General features: G+C 48.1%; 1 protein-coding gene across 3 annotated transcripts in view; it reads right to left on the bottom strand.

Moving 5' to 3' along the window:
• PIK3R5 (phosphoinositide-3-kinase regulatory subunit 5) overlaps positions 1–21,895 on the bottom strand; it is a 69,850-nt gene that overhangs the window by 12,042 nt on the left and 35,913 nt on the right. For all 3 annotated transcript variants that reach the window (XM_024564956.4, XM_045199070.3, XM_071219298.1), the window contains exons 2-6: positions 12,532–12,647; positions 10,599–10,699; positions 8,585–8,653; positions 7,689–7,827; positions 466–535 (exon numbers count right to left, since the gene is read on the bottom strand). In XM_024564956.4, the coding sequence (XP_024420724.1) occupies positions 466–535; positions 7,689–7,827; positions 8,585–8,653; positions 10,599–10,699; positions 12,532–12,634 (482 nt within the window). In that variant the 5' untranslated portion in view covers positions 12,635–12,647. The remainder of the gene's footprint in view (positions 1–465; positions 536–7,688; positions 7,828–8,584; positions 8,654–10,598; positions 10,700–12,531; positions 12,648–21,895) is intronic.

Here is a 21,895-nt window from a genome sequence, read left to right as displayed (position 1 = left end):
TGCAGAAAGACACTGTGCAAAGAGTATGGAATTTTGAGTAAGACTGAGGTTCAAATCCTGGCTCAGACACTTACTAGCTGTGTGACCTTGGGGAGGTTACTTGGCCTCTCTGACCTTCAGTTTCCTCATCTGAAAAGTGGGGTAAAGTGAGGTAATGTGTGCCCAGCACCTGCCACAATCAATTCATGTAGTTCTTAACCTTTTTTTTTTTTGTCTCAGACTTGTTTAGGAATCTGATGAAAGACCCTCAGCCCAGAAAAGTGACTCTGCACTAAACATCACCAGCAATCGCAGGGGGTTCTGGGTCTAAGCCAGTGTGTTGGTGGCTTGGGTGGGAGGGGGTGCAGTGATGGAGGGCATGCCAGAAGCACAGGCTGGGTGGTGTAGGAATGGTGAAACCATGGGGGTGGGTCCCATCCCTGCGCCCACCCCCCACGCTGTGGCTCCCTCCCCAAGGGCACTCACACAGTGGAGCTGCGCTGACTCCGAGTGGGCAGACCCTGCTCAGCCCTCACCAGTCGCTGGTAGGAGATTCCTGTAGCCAGATAGAAAAGAGCAGAGTTCACAGGCTTGCCTGTTCCTTCAGCTATCACGGCGCTCCACCTCACAGAGAGCCTGGCGCTGGGCAGTTAGGCTGCGGGTTCCTGGTGAGGTTCAGGACAAGGGGCAGATTAGGCCTGAGGCCCACAAGCCTGGGGTCCACGATAGGAGTCCAGGCCCCACCATGGTTGAAGCCATTGAAAAAGCTTTGCCCTGCGGGGACGGTGGGCAGAGCACCCTGAGGGGGACTGAGGCCAGGTCTCTGCCGTCCGGCTGCTCCTGTCACCGCCCCCCTCCTCAGTGCTGGTGTCCTGCAGGGGTGTCCAGGCACCCCTTGGACTAGTCAGTCAGTCTCAGCACCTTCCATGGCTCTCACCTTCCTCTCAGCATCCCAGCCTGGCTTCTACGACTTTTCAGGGGACCATGGTCCTGCCTGGTGTTGTCCCTTGAAGGATGAGCCTCTGCACCTGCGTGCCCCCCAGCCTTCCTCTCCACCCTCAGCCACCTTTCCATCCCCTCTGACTTCAAATGTGCAGAGAGGAAATGATCTCAAGGTTTTCCATGTGTTCCTGCAACTTGACTCAGCTCTGTAGCTGGAAAACAGACCCTTCACAGTGTGTATTCAGTTCTGCGTCAGCCTTGGTGAGGAGATGGAACGTTTCACCCTCCTCACTGACACGGCTAACAGAAGCAGGCAGCCTCCCTGTCAGAGCTCAGAAATCCTTATGGGGTCCGTCTCCCTGTCGGGGCAGCGCCACCCCAGATGGGGTGTGAGCTGGGCGCAGGAAGGCAATCCCTGCGGAAAGCGCAAGGCCAAGCCCGGGGTTTCAGACAGGTGGAAACATCCATGTGAGCTTGACTTTCCTTTAAGGGGTTTAAACCTTTCATTCCCTAATCAGAGACAAAAAGTAGAAGATGCAAATGTTTATGATCAGTAATGTCCCAAGAGAAACTTACTGCCATGAAGACTATTCACAATTCACCTGCTACCGGCTGACAGGCAAAACTGACCCCATCCAGGTTTGCTCCTGATTGACAGGAGGCCAAGGCGGGGAGGCACTGAGTGAAAGGAACAGGGGCAGGGGAGATGGCCCAATGGCAGGAAGTGCCTGGGAGCCAGGATGGCCCCTGTCAAGCACAGTCACCTGCCTGGGTCTTTTGGTAGACACAGCTTTATGCAATGTGAGAATATGGTTTTTTGAGTCAAAGAATATGGTTTTTAGACTTGAGCAGACAGGTTCAAGACAGGTTCAGGCGGTAGAGCTCGTTAGCTACGTGACCCTGGGCAAGCTACCTAGTTGTCCAGGCTTCAAATGCATCACCTGAAAGGTGGAAATACTAGAGCTATCCAGGGGGGTGTTCTGAGGGTGGATGGGACCATCTCTTAGCAGTGTTGGATGTGCTGTAAGCACGCAGGTAACGCAGCTATTGCCATCACTGCCACCATCATCATCAAGTATAGTCCTACTTTTGATGAGAACTTATGTAACCTGTCCCAGGTCATCAACTAATAAGTGACGTAGGCCTTTGTCACACCAAGACCCATGTTTCTTCTCTCACACTTGACGTTATAGGTTGGGCAGGAAACATTCAACTTCTCTGAGTCTTGGTTGTCTCCTGTACAAAGTGGGAATAACCTTGCTTTTCCTTCTCACTTCGCAGGGCCGTGGTCTGGGTGAGATGCAGTCGTGGAGGCTGGTGTACTGAGTGACTCACACATGTGAGGCCCGCCGTCACCCTCAGGCTTGCAGATAAATTCTTTGCAGGCAAGTATTGTGGTCTGCACAGCTATGCAGGCATGCAGTAAATAATCAACAAGCATGTGGGCCTCACCCAAGGGGGCTGTGGTGGGCAGGACCTGGCGGCACTGGCATGAGGTTTCCTACCACCCCCACAGTGGGGGCAGTAGGCACCCTATTGGGGGTGGAGTCAGGAAGAAGGGGGAGGCCCGAGGCTTCATACCTGCCCACTTCCTCTGCTACCCAACCACATCAAAGTGGAGTAAACTGTTTAATTCATCTCCATGGCAACCGGCTCTCTAGGGCTCCCTAGGGCTCCCTGGGTGGAGGGGCCAGCTCTTCAGGTCTTTTGTCATCTCCCTGTGACCTTGCCAGGACTTCTCTCATAAGCTAAAATCACCCCAAACCCTACTGGCCAAGCAATGTGAAATCAATGTAGGTCTGCCTTTGTCCTCACAAACTGCTCTGAGAGGGAGATACTATTATCCTCCCATTTTATAGATGAGGAAACTGAGGCTCCCGTAAGTAAAACATCTTGCCAACAGCCCCAGAGCTCCAGGGTTTGAAACCACAATGGTCTAACACCTAGTGCAGGTACCCACTGAGGGATGCAGCCTCAGCCTCTCCTCCGAGAGCTCCCTCCCAGCCTGCACTCCAGCCTCCCACCCCGGTTCCCTCAGCGCCCCACTCAGCTGGGCTCAGCTGGGGGCACTCAGCAATAAGGCAAAACTATAACCACATGCCTCTACAAAATCACACTCCAGCACTTTCTAACAAGCCCAGTTAAGGCTCATGTAGGTGAGGGTAATTTTGTTTAACTCACTATTTGCTGTGGATGAGGGCTCAGGTTCTGTGAAATTAGAGGTTAATTTGTGGGTGTGGGATGAGTGATTTTTATTCCCCACAAAAGATAACCTCAAAGGTTCAGTTTTATTCCCCTATATGATATCAACCAACTTGCATCTAATTTTGCAATCTTATTCTAGCTTCTATGAGAAACTGGTTTTAGTTTCTCAGACCCTCCCCTACGCCAGTTCTCCCACCTTGCTGGTTCCCTCGGGAGTGAGCTGCACACACCTGCGACACGGGCTCTCTGTGCATTTGGATGAGAGTTAGACTTGTTCATTGTTTGAAAACGACTCTCTGACGTGAGGGAGAGTTAATGGTTTCTTGTTTCAGTTCTGCTTTCCCGGGAAGGGGAGAATTTCATGGTGCAGTCAGCCTGGCCTGAGTGTCCCTCTCCAGGCAGTTAAAGAGGAGACCCCAAACCCGGAATTTATGTATAAAAAAATTGTGTACTTATTCTTACATGTTTAAACTTCAGTCACCTTCAAAGTACTCTCCATTTGATGCAATACACCCATCAAGATGTTTTTTCCACCGTTCAAAAGTTTTCGACCTCCTTGAATTTGATGCCTTTTAGTGCTTCTGCCATTTTTTTGTTTCACCTCTTCCACATCATCAAAACATTGTCTTTGAGGACTTTATTCATCCAGGAAACAAAAAACGTCACTCAGGCCAAGATCGGGTGAATGGGGGTGGGGCCTGGGGATCATGCAATTTTGGTCAAAAACTCCTGAACACTCAGTGCTGTGTGGGCAGGTGCACTTGTAAATTACCCGTCATGAAATGGAAAAACACATTGAAAGAGTCTTAAAAAAAAATTCACTGAAGCCAAACGCAGCCTCTCACAACAATGCCAGCTAGTGCACTGATCCAGATGAGTTCCTAGAACACTCACCTAGCCAGGGAAGACTACCGCAAGGCGTCCGCCCTCCAGAAGATAACTCCAGGTTTTTTTGGGGTCCCCCCTCGTATTTGCCTTCTTCTACATCCCCAGCATATCTGAGGCCTCACATGGTCCCTGGGGCCATGTCCGGGGGAAGGCCCTCTGCAGTGAGGGACAAGAGTTCCAAGCACCTTCTCCGCTCTGAGTCCAACTCCAGTTGCTGCTCTCCCTGGCTCCTGTCCCCCAGGCTTAGAACCCCATGTCCCCAAGTCTGGGCCTCACCACAGGCCACCCCTCCCCTCCACACCTGTTCACAGGGCTTCCCAGAACAGAGTTCTTGCTCAGCTGCCACAGAAACATCTCCAGGCAGAGCATGCATGCAGCAGAGGAGAGCCAGCTGGTTCCACTTGAAACTGGGAAGCGGTCTCCCCACATGCAGGTGACAGCCCTCCCCCAGCCCAGCATCTCCCTTATCCATTTCAAAGTAAGGAAGAGTAATTTAAATGTCTGGTATACACTGAAGGCCCTGCCCGGCATTTGCATTTAAATCTCTTCTGTCTAAATTATACACAGGAAGAAATTCTGGTCAACCCAGAAGTGATCTAGATCCACTTTTTTGAGGGCGGCAGTGGGGAGGACAGGAATGAAAGAGATTAACCTTAAACTCATTTCCTCACTTAGGGTGCCTTGAAAAGTTAGGCTGGCAGTTTCTCGATTCATCATGTGCTCAAGCACCTTTCCTAGTTTGACACCTTCTCCTCAGGGGCTTCCTGATTTCTTCATTCTTCCACCCAAATCTCTCCCATGAGGTGAGGCCCATGTAATCGGTAGGCGTGGGTCTGCTCTGCTCCGCTGTAACGCACACAGCGGACTGGCTGGGGGCAGCTGGATCAGACGGTTGGTTGGGGAAGGAAGGCATGAACCCTCAAAGGCATTTACAGAGCTTCAGCCCTGAGCTTTCTAGGGTTCATGAATTGTTGGGGAGTAAGACTTGCTACTTCTGTTCTGTGTGTGCTCAATGTGTACAAGGATTAAACACTGTCAGTACTAAATAGGGCCTGGTGTGCATATGGATTTAAAAGGAAAAAAATGGGATTACAACATGCATAGTATTTTGGGGCCTGCTTTTTTAAAAACTCAAGTTACTCAACATTTTTTGATCTCAGTAATTATATTTCTATGTCATTTTTAATAATAGACTAGCATTCGACCAAACAATTTGCTACAATATACTCAACCTAATTCAATACTTCGGTTTTTTGAAATTGGTTGATTATTAGAAAGAACGCATGGATGAACATCCTTGTAGGAAAATCTTTGCACATCCATAATCGCTCAAATTTCTAAGAATGGAATTGCTGGGTGAAAGGATATTCCTTTTAATGTTTTAGAAAACATAGCCCCTTTTTCCTGACCAATACTGGTACTTGTTTTTTTGTCTTTGCCATTTTGATGGGGCAATGATGTCTCACTCTTAAGTTTTGCGTTTTCTGTATTACTAGTGAGGGCGAATGTTTTGGGGGTGTTCCTCAGCTGTTCATGATTCTTTTTTGATGTACTTAGATCATGTTCCTTATTCATATTTTCATTGGTGTATTTGCCTATTTTATTTTTTATCCTCACCAGAAGACATTTTTTTCATTGCTTTTCTTAGAGAGGGAGGAAGGAGGGAAGAGAGAGAAACATCAACTGGTTGCCTTCTCATACGTGCCCTGACCGGGATCAAACCTGCAGCTTGGGTATGTGCCCTGACTGGGAATTGAACCCTCAATCTTTTGGTCCATGGGATGACCTCCAACCAACGGAGCCACACTGCACAGGGCTGTTTGCTTATTTTTAATCAACTCAAAAGAACTCTTCATGGGTTTGAATACTATTAATTTTTATTGAAAATATTTTTCTTAATCACTTATGGTTCACTTAGAGTAGGATTTGCCATATAAAAAGCTTTACATTTTATGCTCTCTTATCTGTTGGCTTTTTCTTTTATAATTTTTGCCTTGCAGGGATAATCTGTCTCCATTCTAGGCTCATGTAACCTATTTTTCTTCCATTACTTTTATGGTCTTGTTTTCTACACTTACACCTTTAATCCTACTGTAAGTTATGTTTATAAAACTCAATTTTGTTTTTTGGAGGTAAAATTCTAACTCATTTTTATGGCCTCTCAATTATCCTGATACCACTTGCTAAGTGATAATTTTTTTCATGACTCATTTGAGGATGCCACTTTGTTATATAATACTTTTTAAAATATTTGATTTATTTCTAGCTATTATATTTTATTCCATTAATTTATATATTCTTTTACCAATAGTGGATAATTTTAATAATTATATGTAGCCTTAGAATACCTTCAAAGACCTAGTAAGGAAACATCCATACATATTCTTCTTTAAGAATGCATAAATCTATAATAAATGCATAGATAATACTATCATAGAGTGCTTCTTTCAGATAGACTTTATCTATTTTGTTAAATTTTAAAAGATGTTGCTATTTTGATCATGGTAACATTTATTTCCATAACACCTGATATTATAACATTGATTCAATCTAGTAACATGTCTTAAATTATTTATCCTTCAGCTAAATTTGTTTGCTCTACATAGGTTAGTCACATTTATCTTATTCATTTTGTATTTTTATTTGCTACTGTAAATTGTTTTTTCATAGTCTTACTGGTTAAGGCCCTTATTTGGCAAAGGTCTTAGCTACTTATTCATGAGTCTGACGGTTCTTTGTGTGATGCTCTTAGTCTTGATAAACAAGCAATGGTTTGATTTCTACATATTAAAATTTTATTTTCTCTGGAAGAGGAAATACTCTTTTTTTTTGCATAGGGAAAATACTTATAAGCATGAAGAGGAAGTTATTGACTTAAATGGAAATGCCTCTAGTATTTCACTGTGGGCTGTTACCTTATTAAGAACACTTCCATATATTAATAGTTTCCACATATCAGAGGGGTTTTAAATATCAGGAATGGATGTGGAATTTTATCGAGTGTTTTAGAGGCACCTATTTAGTTATTTGTTGACTTTAGGCTGCTGAGGTGATGAATTACTCTCATATCAGGGTGCCTCTCAATGAAGCGTACTTGACTGTGTTTTCTCTTGCTCTACAATAGTTTCCTTCGACCTCTTTTTCATATGTATTATAGCACCTGCAATTTCTCAAGAATTCTTACTTGGCAAACCCCACACATGAAAATGAGTGCCAGGCCTTTGTCCACACTTGTCAGGGTGCCCATCAACCATCAACCTGTCCACTTCTAATGGCAGCCACCCTCCATGGCCAGAACTGAATCTACCCACACATACATTTCCCTGTTTGCTCCTGAGGCAAAGAGAACAAACGAGGGCAGCCTCAGGGACCACTTGGATAACCAGAGCAGAGGCTCCGGCCACATGGTGGGGTCTCCGTGCCCTGAACCCCTGCTCAGCTTCCCCTAACAATTCCTCCTTCACTGACTGCCTGTGTCCCCTGCGTCCAGCCGTATGTGACGCTGGTGCACATACGGTACGCACAGCACTGTGAAGAGGAGGCGCCAGCGTTTTGAAACATGGGCAGAGATAAGCTGAAGGATGACAGGTGAGGAGGCTCACAGCCGAAGAACGGTTCCAGAAGACCTTCTGACTACACGATCCCTGCTCCACCGCAACTGACTCAGCACCTACCTGGGGCCTTGAGTTCAGCATCGATGAAGGTGAGCAGCTCCTGGCTGATGCTGCAGTAAGGAACAGGCCAGGCTAGGAATCGGTGGTAGGTTTCGGCTGCTTTCAGAAGGAGTTCTGAGTCTGGTGGGAAGTGTGGGGTCTGGAGTGGAGAGGGAGTGGCAAGCAGAGAAGTCTGGGTGAGAGAAAGTTCACTGATATTCCACAATAGAACCTGCCACTTTTCTGGAATGTTCCACAAAGGGCACACATTTCCTGGCAGCAGTATGTCCAAGGACAAGGTTGGGAAGAACGGGAAGTAACCCATGGGGAATGCGTGACACACTGGCGAGATGACGCCAAGGGACGTCTCTACTGGAAGGGCCTTGTGCTCACTAAGCGTAACCTGGTCCATAAGGGCAGCTCTCTGAAGAGCTGGAGGTCTGTCTCTTGTTTTGGGGAGTGGTCTTCGATGCCTAAACCACATTTACCCTTACTAGAGGGAAATGTTTGTTCTTGGAAGTGAACTGACTCAATGTGTGTGGGCTCACTTGATGCCACCCGTCTGGAGAGCACGCGGTCCTGACATCGGGTAAAACTGACCATTGGGGTACAAAATGAGGTGGACATAGAGCTCCTTAACGGGACCTCTCTCACGGCTTGTGAATGGGCTGTGGCAGCAGCTCCTCTGTGGGTGCCCAGGCATGCCAGGCACAATGGCCTCCACGTGGAGTTACCGGGACCTCTCAAGATGGCCAATCTGAAGCCATCAGAAGGTTGACGGGCATCTCAAGTGTCACTGCTAGAAAGTTTCCTTCTCAGTGTTTATCCTCAGAGTCGGGAGGGCTGTGCCTGCTCTAGGTAAGTTGTTCTTCTGTCTCCTCCCCCGACTGGCCCAGCTGTCCCAGCCTGGAACTTACACAGAGGACAGTGGAATAGAAGAGCAGGGCCAGCGGGGGAAGCAGGTCATAGGTCCCCTTCTCTTGGACCTGCGGAGAGGACAGGAGAGGAGGGTGAGGCTCCTTCACAGGGTGCAGAACAGAACAGCACTTTCTTGTTCTATTCTTTTCTAAGCGAAAAGCAATGTAACCACAAGACAAAAATCTGGAAAATAGAAGTTAGAAAAAACCCCACTTACAATGCCCCACTTCCAAACTCACCCACAGCTAATGTTTCAACACACTTCTCCTTACACCATTTCTCTTGGTGTTTTTTCCTCTGAGCAGCTGTAATCATGGTGCGTATATTTGTATTCTTAATGTCTTTTACGTATAATATTATAAAAGAATTTCTATTGTGTTATTGGTCTCTAAGACCTTTTGTTCCCCTCCATGTTGTACATTTACCCATTATCTATATTATAAATACGTTTTCCGTTTCTTTGTTTGTCTTTTACAGTTATGGACTTGTTTGATGTGTATAAATTATAGGTGCTACTTTTTTCCTTCACGGGTTTTTGCTTTGTTGTGCAAGGATCATGTGAATGCTCTTACATATTTTCTTCTTTTCTTTGAAGCTTTATTTTCTTAAATTTAAGTCTTTAAGACACCTGAAGTCCATCTGTTATATAGTATGAATTAGGATTCTCACTCTGTATTTTTCCAAATGTTTAATCAATTTCCCCTAAACCATCTAATAAATATTACTGATTTAATTTTATTACACACTAAATTGTGTTAATACCCTTGGATAATATCTATTGTTTTTATTAGCTGCATAATATTCCTTCTGGTAGACTTCCATAATTTATTAGTTTCATTTTAGATATTTGATATTATTTCTTGCTATTTACTGTAATTACTTTTGCAATGAAAACCTTTGAGAAAATTTCTTTTTCTATGTTTGTATGATTTACCTAGGATAGACCTCAAGAAGTGGAATCAATGAATCAAGATTATAAACATATTTATGATCTTTGAAACATATTGCCCAGGTGCCTTCTGTAGGATTTCACCATTTATAGTATCTTCCATATAGGAAAGTACCAGTTTCACTACACTCTTCTCTGCATGGCTCATAAGTTTTTGCTAATTTCCTAGGCAAAGTCTGTCTCAATATGGTTTTAATTTGCATTTATTTTATTACCACTGGGGCAACATTTTTCCATATATGTTTACAAGCTCTAGTTATTCTTTTGTGCATTGTCTCCTTGGTGGAGCTCACCCACCACCCCACGTCCGCACACGTACACACGCGATTAGAATTCTTGGGTCTCCCAGCCCATCCCAGAACTCATGGGGCTGGAGACACAGGGAAAGCCCTCCATCTCTGCTGTGCCTGCTGGCCTCGGCGGGCTCATATTTAAAGTTCTCCTTTTCATTATCCCGAGTAGACCACGCATCTGCTCCGCTCTCTCTCCAGTGGTTCAGCTCTCCTAAAGGCACCGGGTCAAGGCTGGCTCTAGAACTGGGATCTTGGGTGTCTTGATAAACCAACGCTTTCTTCTTAGAGGTAAAGGGTCAAATATTTTCCAACTCAGTTATGAGGCCAGAATCCTCCTCGGGGACTCACAGCTGTTCTGGAAGCCCAGGCCCACTCAGCATTAAGTGCACTCTTCCTCTAGGACATACAAGCCAATTTACTAAACTGTTAGAGGAGGTCTCAGTTTACCTCTCCAATCAGTTTTATGGATCTTTTTGAGGAAAGAAATTCAGTAAGTCTTCCTCCATCATTTCTGGTCAATAACTTGACTTACACGCAATGTCTCTCTTAAGAAGTAGCTTCTAGGACCCTGGCTGACATACCTTGTGTTCTCAATGACAGAGCCATATCCCCTCCCAGAAACCTGAAATCCAGAAGCACAGCTGAAATGGAGAGCTTGCAGGGCCCCAGCGCCTGTGCCCAGCCCCTTGGGGGGCCCAGGTGCCCCAGAACTGACACCCTGTGAGGACCTCTCTCTTGACTCCGCAAAGCCAGTCCCAGCTCTGCCCTCACCTCTTGGGTTTTCTGCAGGATTTGTTCCAGGAGGATGAGGAAGTGACCTGGGTCCCTGCTGACCAGCTCCTGTAGACTCCAGCAGTTCAGACACAGCCCGGCTGGAAAGGGAGAGGCCAGTGGTCAGTCTGGGGATGGGGAGCAGTGGGGGCCTCTGGGGCTGCACTGGAGCATTCCTTTGTGAAGGAAGAGTCTCAGAAAATTCTGGATCAACCCTCAACCCTATCATGCCCCATTAAGTCATAATGACAAGTTTCTTATTCCTGGAAGCTCAAGAGACACCGAGAGGGGCTGGGATCCCCTTCAAAGGCCAATCAACTGCCATGATTCTGGTCCCCATGTCTCTGGAGGGCACCCTGCCCTGGGTTCCTACAGTAGGTGCCGGAACCTCTGAGATGCAGGCAAGGAGGGCAGAGGCAGAGATTGCTGGGAGACCAAGGAGAGGAGCTAGGGTGACCTCACCCCCAGCCAACACAAAGCTGAGGCTGTGACTGCTGCGGGACTTCCCAGGCCTGCCCGGGATGGAGCCCAGGAAGGGGAAGCTACGTGCACTCACATTTTGAAAGCTACAATGAACATTTTGTCACTCTGACTTCCCCTGACTTTCTTATTTTGCCAGTGTCTTTTTCTCTAAAGTCAGCAAGGGCAAACCCCTAACATTAAGGGGGTGGTCATGGAGACCTCTGAGTGTGTGTGAGTATGAGTGTGCCTGTGTGCAGTGGGGAGTGACAGCAGTAGGGGCAGAAGTGGCCCAATCATGAGTTTTGTGGAGCCCCAGGGCCCCTCCTGTGCACCGACGCCTCCCAACGTTTAGGAGGCTCCTCCCCACGTGTTTCATGTGGTTACAGGTTTTTGCAAAAAAGTCAGATACTTTGCATCAGTTTACCTAATGATGGCCCTCTGAATTCCATAAGCTTAAGCTCCATCGAAATCTGAGTAGAAGGCAAGAAGAGAAATGCTACCACTTACTGACTGCCTACAATGTGCTAGGCCTTCACATACACCACCTCCATTGAGTCTCCCATCCTCCCTTCAGAAAGCTGGCTCCTGTTGTTATTATTCTCTTTCTACAGACAAGGCAGGTGGGGTCCTGAGGGGTTCAGTGATTCACACAAGTTTACTCAGCCAGTGAGACAGACTTTTAGTCTAGAGCTGTTTAATGCCAAAGGCCAAGGAAAGCCTCTCAGAGGAGGTGACTTTTGAGCTGAGGCCTGGATGAGAAAGAGCCAGCTATGCACAGTTCCAGGGGAAGAATTCCAGGCAGCAAGTGCAAAGGTCCTGAGGTAGGAAGGAACCAGGTATGTTCAAGGAGCAGTAGGTATCTCTCTCATGAGGTGGTTAGGGAGGCTAGTGAGATATGGGGTAGGAAAAATCTTTACAAGCATAAGGAATTACTGCAACTAGTCACCAGGGTTCGGAGGCAGAGCCGCCCCAGCCTTCTGTCACCCCACTTCCTCAGACCTGGGGAAGCAGGGGGACCATGGAGGCCCCCTGCTGCCCAAAGCTCTGCTGAGACTGTCCCTTGCTCTGTGGGAAACAAGACGAGAGGGCTGCGAAAGGAACTAGAAGCCAAGTAAACAGAATTCTAGGGGGAGCTGTGAATTCACAGCTGCTCTTTCAGAATCAGCCGTTGTGGTATTTCTAAGCAGATTCAATAACTACTATGCTTCTAGCATATTCTAAGGAAGCATGATACAGCCCTGAGAAGGACGAGGAAGACAGCACAGGAGAAAGGAGAAGCTGCTGCCTACCGAGGCCCTGCTCTCCACCAGCTGCTGAGCCAGGCACCTGCCCAGGTGAGGTCCAGGGGTTTGCTCAAGTCACACAGAGTTGGAACCAGAATCTGCCAGCTTCCAAGGCTTGTCCAGTGCTCCTTGTGGCCCTTGAGGCTTCCTTGGGCTTTAAGAGCACTGCGCCATTCTCTCAGACCTACCTGACCAAGAGGTGGAGCTGCGGTTGAGGCTGAGTCCGTGCAAGCAGCGCTCCAGGGCATGCTGGATGCGGTCCTCTGTGCACGTCGTAGCCCCTGGCTGCATCCTGAGTCATCGCCTGCATGGGAGACAGACTTCGGTCAGCCAGGAGGCCCCCAGGTGTGAAGAGCACATGGCCCAGAGGGCAGATGGCACAGACAGTGGGTACTCACAGCCCAGTGCTCTCAGCTTTGCTATCACTTGGGTGCTGTGGGCACACCATGAGGGGGCTTACTGCTGCCTCCAACGCTAGAATGGCTCCTGGAGGTGCTGCTCTGGGTGGCAGGAGGGGTGCTCCTGTAGCCCAACAGCATGATGCTACAGGAAGCAAGGGGTCAGGGACAGGAGTGGAGGGGGTCTGCCCCCCCAGCAGTGGTGTCTCTAAGAGCCTGGGGAATGCCCAGGGTGTGGCCAGACCCCCTAGTAGGCCAGGCGGGAGGACCTTAAGGGAAAACTCAGAATCACTCCATGGTTTTTTCCTGAATTTCCAGGCCTGCACCCCCCAGCCCCCAAGGATGGGCAGGAAGCCCATTCTGCAGAGAGGAGCGCAGAGACCCCTCCCTCAGTACAGGGTGCTCCAATGCCAAGGCCTGGTGGGGGCTGCCCCACATGCCTCACCCCCACTCCCACCCTGCCACACCCTCTGCTTGGGTGCCTGGGCCACAGGCCCCTGTCCCTTTTCTGCCCTCCCCTCCACTCTGGCCATTTTCTTTGCTTTCTCTGAAGCTTGGCAGTGTTACCAGTTATCCCTTGTGGCCCCCCTTCCTTGATCTACTTTGGACAGACCAGGGGTGCCTAGCTCAGGCTGAAGGGCCACTGAGGAGGGGACTTAAGAAGAGGTTTTAGCACCAGATGGGCAACTGGGGGAAATGCCAAATTCTGAGAGCTTCTAGAAGGGCCAGCCCAGCTTTCGGTTATGCCCATCAGGAAGCACGGCAGGTGGCTCAGACAGTGAACGATCTGGTCTCTGGGCCAACAGACTAGGACTCACATCTTGACCCTGATATTTTCTAGCCATGTGACTTGCGACAATTTTTTTTAACTTTTCCGAACCTCCAGTTTACCTCTCTGTAAAATGGGAGAACGAGGGTATTGTCATAGGGGTGGGTGTGCTGGGCAAGCTTCCGAGACATGGAAGCTATCATGGCACAGTCTTGGCCACAGCCACTCTTTCCCTTGGGAATTTTGCCACATTCACCCTTCCAGGCAGACGCCATGGAGAGCCAATCAGGCTGGGTCAGAGAGGGAAGCTCTGTGGCACTGAGGACAGACCAGGAAACCACAAGCAGAAACACCAAGCTCAGAGCCGAGCCACGCAAACAACATGCAAAGAGCAATGGAATCCGAGCCTGGACGCAGCGGCTGGCCAGGCGTCCAGCTCATGGAGGCCCCAGGAGGCAAGTCCTCCTGCTCCCCCAGCCTGGGAGGAGCCACACGTCCAGGGAAATGGCCCTTTGTGAACTTCCCAGCATCACGTCACTTCAGTGACGTTCCTGGGCAGGTGCAAGTCTGCATGAATGTATTCTTTCATATATTTAGTGACCACCTACTATGTGTCAGGCAGTAGAGACACAGCACCAAATGAAGCAGGCCAGCTCCTGTACAGGAGACAGAGACACTGAAAAACGATGTAACAGACCAGAAAGGAGGTCATTGCAGGCGATCGTGCGGTGAAGACCGGCCGGCGCTAGGAGAGGCCGAATGGGGAGCCCGCTCTAGGTTGTTGGAGGTCAGCAAAGCCTCTCAGAAGAGACATTGAAGATGAATGAGGCAGTTGGGAGAAAAGGTGGGGGGAGTGGGGAGGAAGAGAATGTTCCAGAAAAAGAAGACAGCATGTGCAAAGGTCTGGGTGCAGGAATGAGTCTGCCAAGGACTGAGACCCTGGAGCACAGGCCAGCCCTCCCGGCCCCACACCTTCCAGCTACTCAGGTGGCAGACCAGGTTAAAAAAAAAATCTCTCACTGGTTATTCAGGACCATGCACCTTGGGTGTTTCCATCAGTGGCACCTCAATGTCTGGAGATGTCCTGGGGCCCTTCCAGGGCACCTTTCATGGCTGCCTTTGGCCCTTGTGTCTGCTGGATCCTCCCAAGGAGTCCAGGCAGTGAGTCCACACACCTGGGCCAGGTGGGCAGGTTTCCCGATTTCGGGCCCCTCCTACCCCCAGACTGTGCTGGTGCGGGCATGGAGGTGTGTCCCTGGAAATGGCCGCTCCTGATGGGGCTCACCTTCTGCCCCCCTGCAGTGGCAACCCAAATACAAGAAGACCCTCTCAAGCCTGGTCCTACCCAGGCTGAGGACTAACGGAGCTGCTGGAAGAGCTGGGACACCAGGCACCTCAGAAGGGTGAGTGAGGGACATAAAGGGCTAGCGGGCCCAGCTGGCCTCCACAGGTCTTTATCTCCACAGGCCTTTTTCCCTTCAGCCTCAGGGCAGGTTTTTGGAGGGAGTTCAGAGGTCAGCCCCTACAAGTCCCTCATTTTACAGATGGGACAGCAGAGACCCAGAGAGGAAGAGGGGCTGCCTGGGGGTGGGGCCAATCTGGGGGGATCAACACAGGTATCTCTAGACAAGGGTATCGAGTAGGACTTCTGTATTCCCAAACCATGGTCAAGGCCCAACTCTGAGGACAAACAGTGCCTGATGACCTGTATGCTGAAGCTCTAGAGTCACAGTGAGTGTCAGGGACGGGGGCCAGCAACCACATTGTGGGGCTGGCCAGACGGCATTGGTCCAGAGCCAGCATGGCTGCCCTCCCACTCACACCTCATCAGTACAAGAACACTGGGGAGAGAGGAAGGTTGTCAGCCAAGGGCAGAGGGGCCTTAAGAGAATCCGGTATTCCGGCTCCCAGGTAACGGTGCTGCCATTCCGCTCTCAGTTCACTCTCCCTGTGGCCAGCATGCCTCCTCCTGTGCTCCTGCGAGAGGAGGGGCAGAGGGGCAGCTAGTAAGCCCATTGTAGGCCAAGGCAAAGATGTGAGCTCCATGTGCATATGTGGAGGTGGGGTGGGGGGCGGGATACCAGGAACAAAAGCTAGACTTGATACTTCACCCTGGGGGGCCCCCAGCAAGGTAAGGGGAGCTTAGCAGTAGAGGCCTGAAGGCTGGACCACCTTTGGAGGTAGGGACAGGATGAAGAGCTGGAAAATCTGTGGCACAGAGACATCAAACCACGGGCCTGAGGCCACACAGCTACGATGTGGCAAAGCCAGGAGAGGAACCCAGGAGGTCTGGCTCTTGACCACTCCCACTCCATCAAATGCAGTTACCAGAAGTAAAATAAAACCGATCCATGCTTCTACCTCACAAGTGAAGACTCAGTTAACTATGACATGATCTTGCTTTAAGTGACCAGGACTCCCAGTGGCTGGGAGTCCTCAGCCACCATGTCTGTCTACACCGCTGTCACCCTCCAAACAGAGGACCAGGGCTCATAGCAGCAGCATTCTTGGCTGGCCTGGGCGACGATCACAGTGGCCCACAGGGTCTCAGGCTAGAGACACTGCAGACCTCTGGGCCTTTCCAGGGGAACTGGGTTTAAGGGCGCCCTCTGCCCAGCCCTGCTGCAGTGGCTAAGTACATTGTGTCATGAGGTAGAAATGAGTCACCCTGCTCTGCTGTGTCACTGTAACTGATACCAACACAAGATGCAAATGAACAGTCTCAGCCAACGCCCCTTCTGCCTCACTGCCATCTTCAGGGGCCGGCACACAGTGTTTTGCAAGAGGTGAAAGGCTGCTCCCGCGACCCTGCAATGCCTGCTGGTCCACGTTTCTCTCCTTCTCCGGGTGCCTGGGACCTTCCCATCTCCCGGCCTCAGTGTCCCCAGCTGTTCACGGGAGGGCACCAAGGCCGTCTCCATGGATGGGCACGGGCAGAGCTCCCGGCATGCCAGCCTCCTGGCGTTGGAGGCCAGCTAGAGCTTGCCCCCAGCTCCTCTCAGAGGCAGGACCTGCCCAAGGCACAGGGGGCCCAGCCAGGATGCCCGGTAGAGCTGCCCTGGGGGTTAACCCAGCTCACTGCCTGGTCCTCTGGCACTCTCATTTCTGTCTGATGAGTCAGTCATCAGCCATCTTTTGTGACTTGTCAGCAGAACCCCAATGGCTTTGGGGAGGAGATGAAGCGGGAAGAAGGTGGCATCACTCTCTCCCGAGGGATGATGCCGTTTTTCAAAGGATTGGCAAGCAAGGCCTGGCTTCCCCTGGCACCTCACTCCTGTTCCCCCTCTCCACCCTGCTAAAAGGAGCTCCTGTTGTGAAATTCCAGCGGCTGCCGGAATGGGAATGCCCCCACATCCGCGGTGGGGTAGTGTTGAAACATCCTTCAACGGCGCTGGCCCCCACCTCCAAGTTCCTCTTCTGAGCCAGTAAGGATGAGTCTTTACTGGGGACCCTGAGCGGGACAGGGCCATGCTGACGCAACCAGGGGTCGTCTTCCCTGAAGTGCAGGACTTGTCAAAGGGCCTCTTTCCTTGGGGAACATCTCAAACAGTGGAGGGCCCCCAACTCTTAGCTAGGGAAGCATGGTCCTCCGGGCTCTGGTGGGCACCCCGTTCTGCTCCCCTGTAGTTCTGAAATACTTCAGGCCCATGCTCTGAAGCTGTCGTCCCACAGGTGGGAACAGGACAGAGACACCAAGGCCTGCCTGACCCCACCTGCTTCAGTCTTGGAAAGCTCCTCCCTCTCCCCCTTCCTAATGTCCCCTGGGGCATGGCCTCCCTTCCTGCCCTGACTCCTGCCCTCGTAACTGGTGAAGACAGAATCTCTTGTGAGACCTAATTTAAAAAATTCTCAATTCCAACACCAGAAGTATATACCAGAAGCTAAAGAGACCGGGGTGAGAAAGGGTGGAAAGGCGAGGGCAGAGGGCTGGGAATGGGTGAGGAGGAGAGATACCTCCCTGGGGAGACCCTTATGTGCTGTTTGGACTCTCAGGACCACAGCAGTATTCTACACACCCCAAATTACATAAGTAATGCAAATGAAACAGGATGTGGGGGAGGGCAAAAAAGGGAATACAACAATAACAAATTCACCCACCTGTCTTATAAATGAGTAACATAACCACACCGAAAGGGATGGGGAGGGAAAGAACTAATCTGAGTAACTTTGGAAAACAGCATTTTGACTGGATACTATGAGGCTAAAGAAAATAAAACTATACACAAATATTGTTTCTCGTAGGGATGTGGGCTACATAAAAATCCCGAAACTTCTTTATGTGTGTGCTAGGATGAAATGAAGAAGTAAATCTAGCATAGATGATAAGAGCCAGTTTCTCACTCTCAGAGAAAGAAGTCACAAATAAGGAAAAAGGGGAAGTCTAGAATGAACCAACCATGTGGTACTAGACTGGAACTGGAGAAATCAGTATGAACTCATGGTTTTAAGTGTATATACAGATAGATATATATGGAAGTAAAAAATGTGTGCATCTATTTTCTAGATCTGTCTGCTGAGAGAGCCTAGAAGCAACAACGCCCCAGTACTAATGAGCACACCTAATGTCCAGACCTTGGTTTCTAAATACCACTCTCTAATCAAAGGAACCAGGGCTCCTTAGAGAAATGGCTGATTCTAGTGCTGGGGCAGGAGCTGTACAAGACAAACCTGGAGCACCCTGTTGTGCCAGAAAATAAGCCAATACTTGCAAAAGGATAAGGAGTGTCAAACAAAATAAATAACGAAAGTCTACATTATTGTTATAAATAATAAAACAAAATAAAATAAACAGAGGAGAGGAACAGGCCTCCTTTACAAAGGAATTGCAATTAACAAATATGGGAGGAATGAGAGAAATACAAAATCACTATTAGGTAAACACTACGGTAATAGTTGTGCAGGCAAGAGCCACCAATGAATGCTAAAATCTATGGGTGAAAATCTGAGCGGAAACAGGATATTTGCATAATCTCAGAGTATTTCCCCCCAAGCAATGGATCAATTACAAAGGGAAAGTAATGATTTCAGAATGGAGAAACCGACCACCACCTAAACCTCATGGTCAAAGTTAGTATCACCACTAAGAAGACATGTCAACATCATGATACCCTGATGCGATGCTCTGAGAGGGACATGACATCACTTCTGTGGGATGCTCCCAAACACACAGAACCACAATCTAAACACGAGAAAAGATCATTCAAAACCCAATTGAAAGAAATTCTATAAAATGACTGACCGGTACTCATCACAGTGTCAAGGCCATAAAAGATAAGGGAAGACTGAGCAACTGTCACAGATTGGAGGAGATTGAGGAGACATAAAAAGCTAAATGCAGCCCTGGCTCGTGTGGCCAGGTGGATTGAGTTCTGGCCTGTGAACCAAAAGGTGGCCAGTTTGATTCCCGGTCAGGGCACATGCCTGGGTTGCAGGCTAGGTCCCTAGTTTAGGTACCTAGGGGCGTGAGAGAGACAACGAACTGATGTATCTCTTGCACATCGATGTTAATCAAAAAATAAAAATAAGGCTACATGCAATGTGGGGTCCTGGGCTGGATTCTGGAACTAAAAGGGCACATTTGCAGGAAAGTGGCTAAAATCCAAATGAAGTCTAGAGTATTGTGTAGTATGGTACCAGCTGTTCCTTGTTTTGATGACTTCACCATGGCATGTGCGTTGTAAGCATCAGGAAGCTGAGTGGAGGGCATACATGGCTCTAAGACCCGTTTTATAGTTACAAACCTTACATATCCTTTATATATCTTTCTGGGGGGTTATCCAATGCCTTGCTGCCCTTCATACACTTGTTTAAAGTTGCTATTTCCTGTATACTCATACCTAGTTACTGGTCGGCAGACTGGTGCAGGGCTGCCTGCCTTAAAACCCCCTAACTTAATATCCCTAAACTGGGGTTGAGGTTCCTGGGGTTCTTGAAGGGTATCCAAGGGCTCTCTGTGAGAACAGCTAAGTCGTGTTTTCACTTGGATGGCGATCTCTGCAAAGTTAGCAGTTAATCTATTCTGGAACATTTCAATGGCACCTTTGATTAAATGTTACCATGAGGTGTTGGTGCCCAGTTTGTGTTTGTGTCTATCCCTGCTTTGGTGTCACCTAAGAGGACAAAACATGCCAGCTGTGTTCTTGGGGTCTGCGAGAGCTCCAGGTTGATCAGAATGAGTTCATATATGGAACATGGCTAGTCCCTGGCACACTGCAAACATTTCAATAAACGCCATCTGTATACTATCAGGGTACTTCCCTAACATACACCAGTCTGCTGCCCAACTCCAGATGCTGTCGAGATGGGGCCAAAATATCAAGCCCTCCCCGGGTGGTTCTGATGCCTAGTCAGGCTCAGGAAGTACTGTTTTCTATTTTACAAATACACATATACACACACCAGCCTGTAAGACTAGGAGGGCATCTTAGAGATGGGCTAGCACAGCTCTCCTATGCTGCAGAGAAAAAACGAAGACTCTGAGTAGTGCAGCGACCTGCTTAGGTGGGAAAGTGGCAAATCTCCACAGAGAAACTGAGCCTTGAGCCCGGGAGAGTCATGGCACCCCTGGCTCAGATGGGAGCTGGCCTCGGCCACCCCACAGTGAGCGGCCTCTGCTTCTCTCCTCGAGGTTAGTTTTAGGATCCTTTTGCAAATTTCTTCTGGAGTTTTGGGGCTGTTTAGGTATTTGACTTCCTCACGTGTCCATTTTGTGAATATGTGGTTTCAACAATATCATTCATTTTAATTGAGATTTAAAATTTTATTAGCAAAGATCTGAATCTAGAATTCCTATATATCTTTTAAAAATTATATCTGAATCAGTGATTTTAGCCCCTCTTTTAATCTTGATGTTGTATATTATGTTTTCTTTTTTTAAAATCTTTATTGTTATTCTAGTTGTATGCCTTTTCTCCCCATCCCTCCACCCCACCCCAGCCGAACCCCCCTCCCTCCCCCATCTCCACCCTCCCCCTTGATTTTGTCCATGTGTCCTTTATAGTAGTTCCTGTAATCCCCTTTCCCCACTGTCCCCTCCCCACTCCCCCCTGGCTATTGTTAGATTGTTCTTAACTTCAATGTCTCTGGTTATATTTTGTTTGCTTTTTTCTTCTGTTGATTATGTTCCAGTTAAAGGTGAGATCATATGGTATTTGTCCCTCACCATCTGGCTTATTTCACTTAGCATAATGCTTTCCAGTTCCATCCATGCTGTTGCAAAGGGTATAAGCTCCTTCTTTCTCTCTGCTGCATAGAATTCCATTATGTAAGTATACCATAGTTTTTGGATCCACTCATTTGCTGATGGGCACTTAGATTGCTTCCAGTACTTGGCTATTGTAAATTGTGCTGCTATGAACATTGGGGTGCATAGGTTCTTTTGGATTGGTGTTTCAGGGTTCTTAGGGTATAATCCCAGCAGCGGAATTGCTGGGTCAAAGGGCAGTTCCATTTTTAGTTTTCTGAGGAAATTCCATACTGTTTTCCACAGTGGCCTCACCAGTCTGCATTCCCATCAACAGTGTACTAGGGTTCCCTTTTCTCCACATCCTCTCCAACATTTGTTTGTGGATTTGTTTATGTTGGCCACTCTGACTGGTGTGAGATGGTACCTCATTGTGGTTTTAATTTGCATCTCTCTGATGGCTAGTGATGCTGAGCATCTTTTCATTTGTCTCTGGGCCCTCTGTATGTCTTCCTTGGAGAAGTGTCTGTTCAAGTCCTTTGCCCAATATTATGTTTTCTTTAATAAAGGTCTGATTTGAAGTAATATTTTTTACACTACATCACAACTCCTTAAATAATTATTTTTGACATTTATAGAAAATGTAATAACTATGGTAACAGCAATTATTTGCTTTGGACAGTGGCTCTACCTTTGATTTTATTTTATTGCTTGCAGTTTTTTTGTTTTGTGCCATTATGCCCCTGTTTACTAGTTGTTTATAGTGATTCATTTCTTGCTCAGCTGGGATATTTCGAGTAACAGGATGAGCATGTGGCTTAGGTGCTTTCTGAGACCACACGTCATATGTCATGCACTGAGGCTCACTATAAATTATAGCTTTGCCAAATATCATATTGGTGTAATTAGCTTTTTTCACCCTGAAAATGTTCATGGAAACTCAAAATAATCAACTGAAAAAATGGCTAGTACAAAAAATAGAATTATGTAAAGTGGTTGGGTACAAATTAAAATAGAAATTGATATTGTTCAACTATACAAATAAAAACCCCCAGAAACTGTGTTAGAAGAAGACCCTGTATATAATAGCAACAAAAAGAACAAAAGAAGAGAAAATAAACTTACAAGTGTGCAAAATTTGAATGAAATAAAATTGTTGAGGGACATAAAAGCAGGCAAGTAAATGGAAATACGTACCCTGT

Source organism: Desmodus rotundus, chromosome 9, assembly GCF_022682495.2.
Source record: "Desmodus rotundus isolate HL8 chromosome 9, HLdesRot8A.1, whole genome shotgun sequence".
In the NCBI taxonomy this organism is placed as follows: domain Eukaryota; kingdom Metazoa; phylum Chordata; class Mammalia; order Chiroptera; family Phyllostomidae; genus Desmodus; species Desmodus rotundus.
This window is presented reverse-complemented; position numbering and strand designations above follow the sequence as displayed.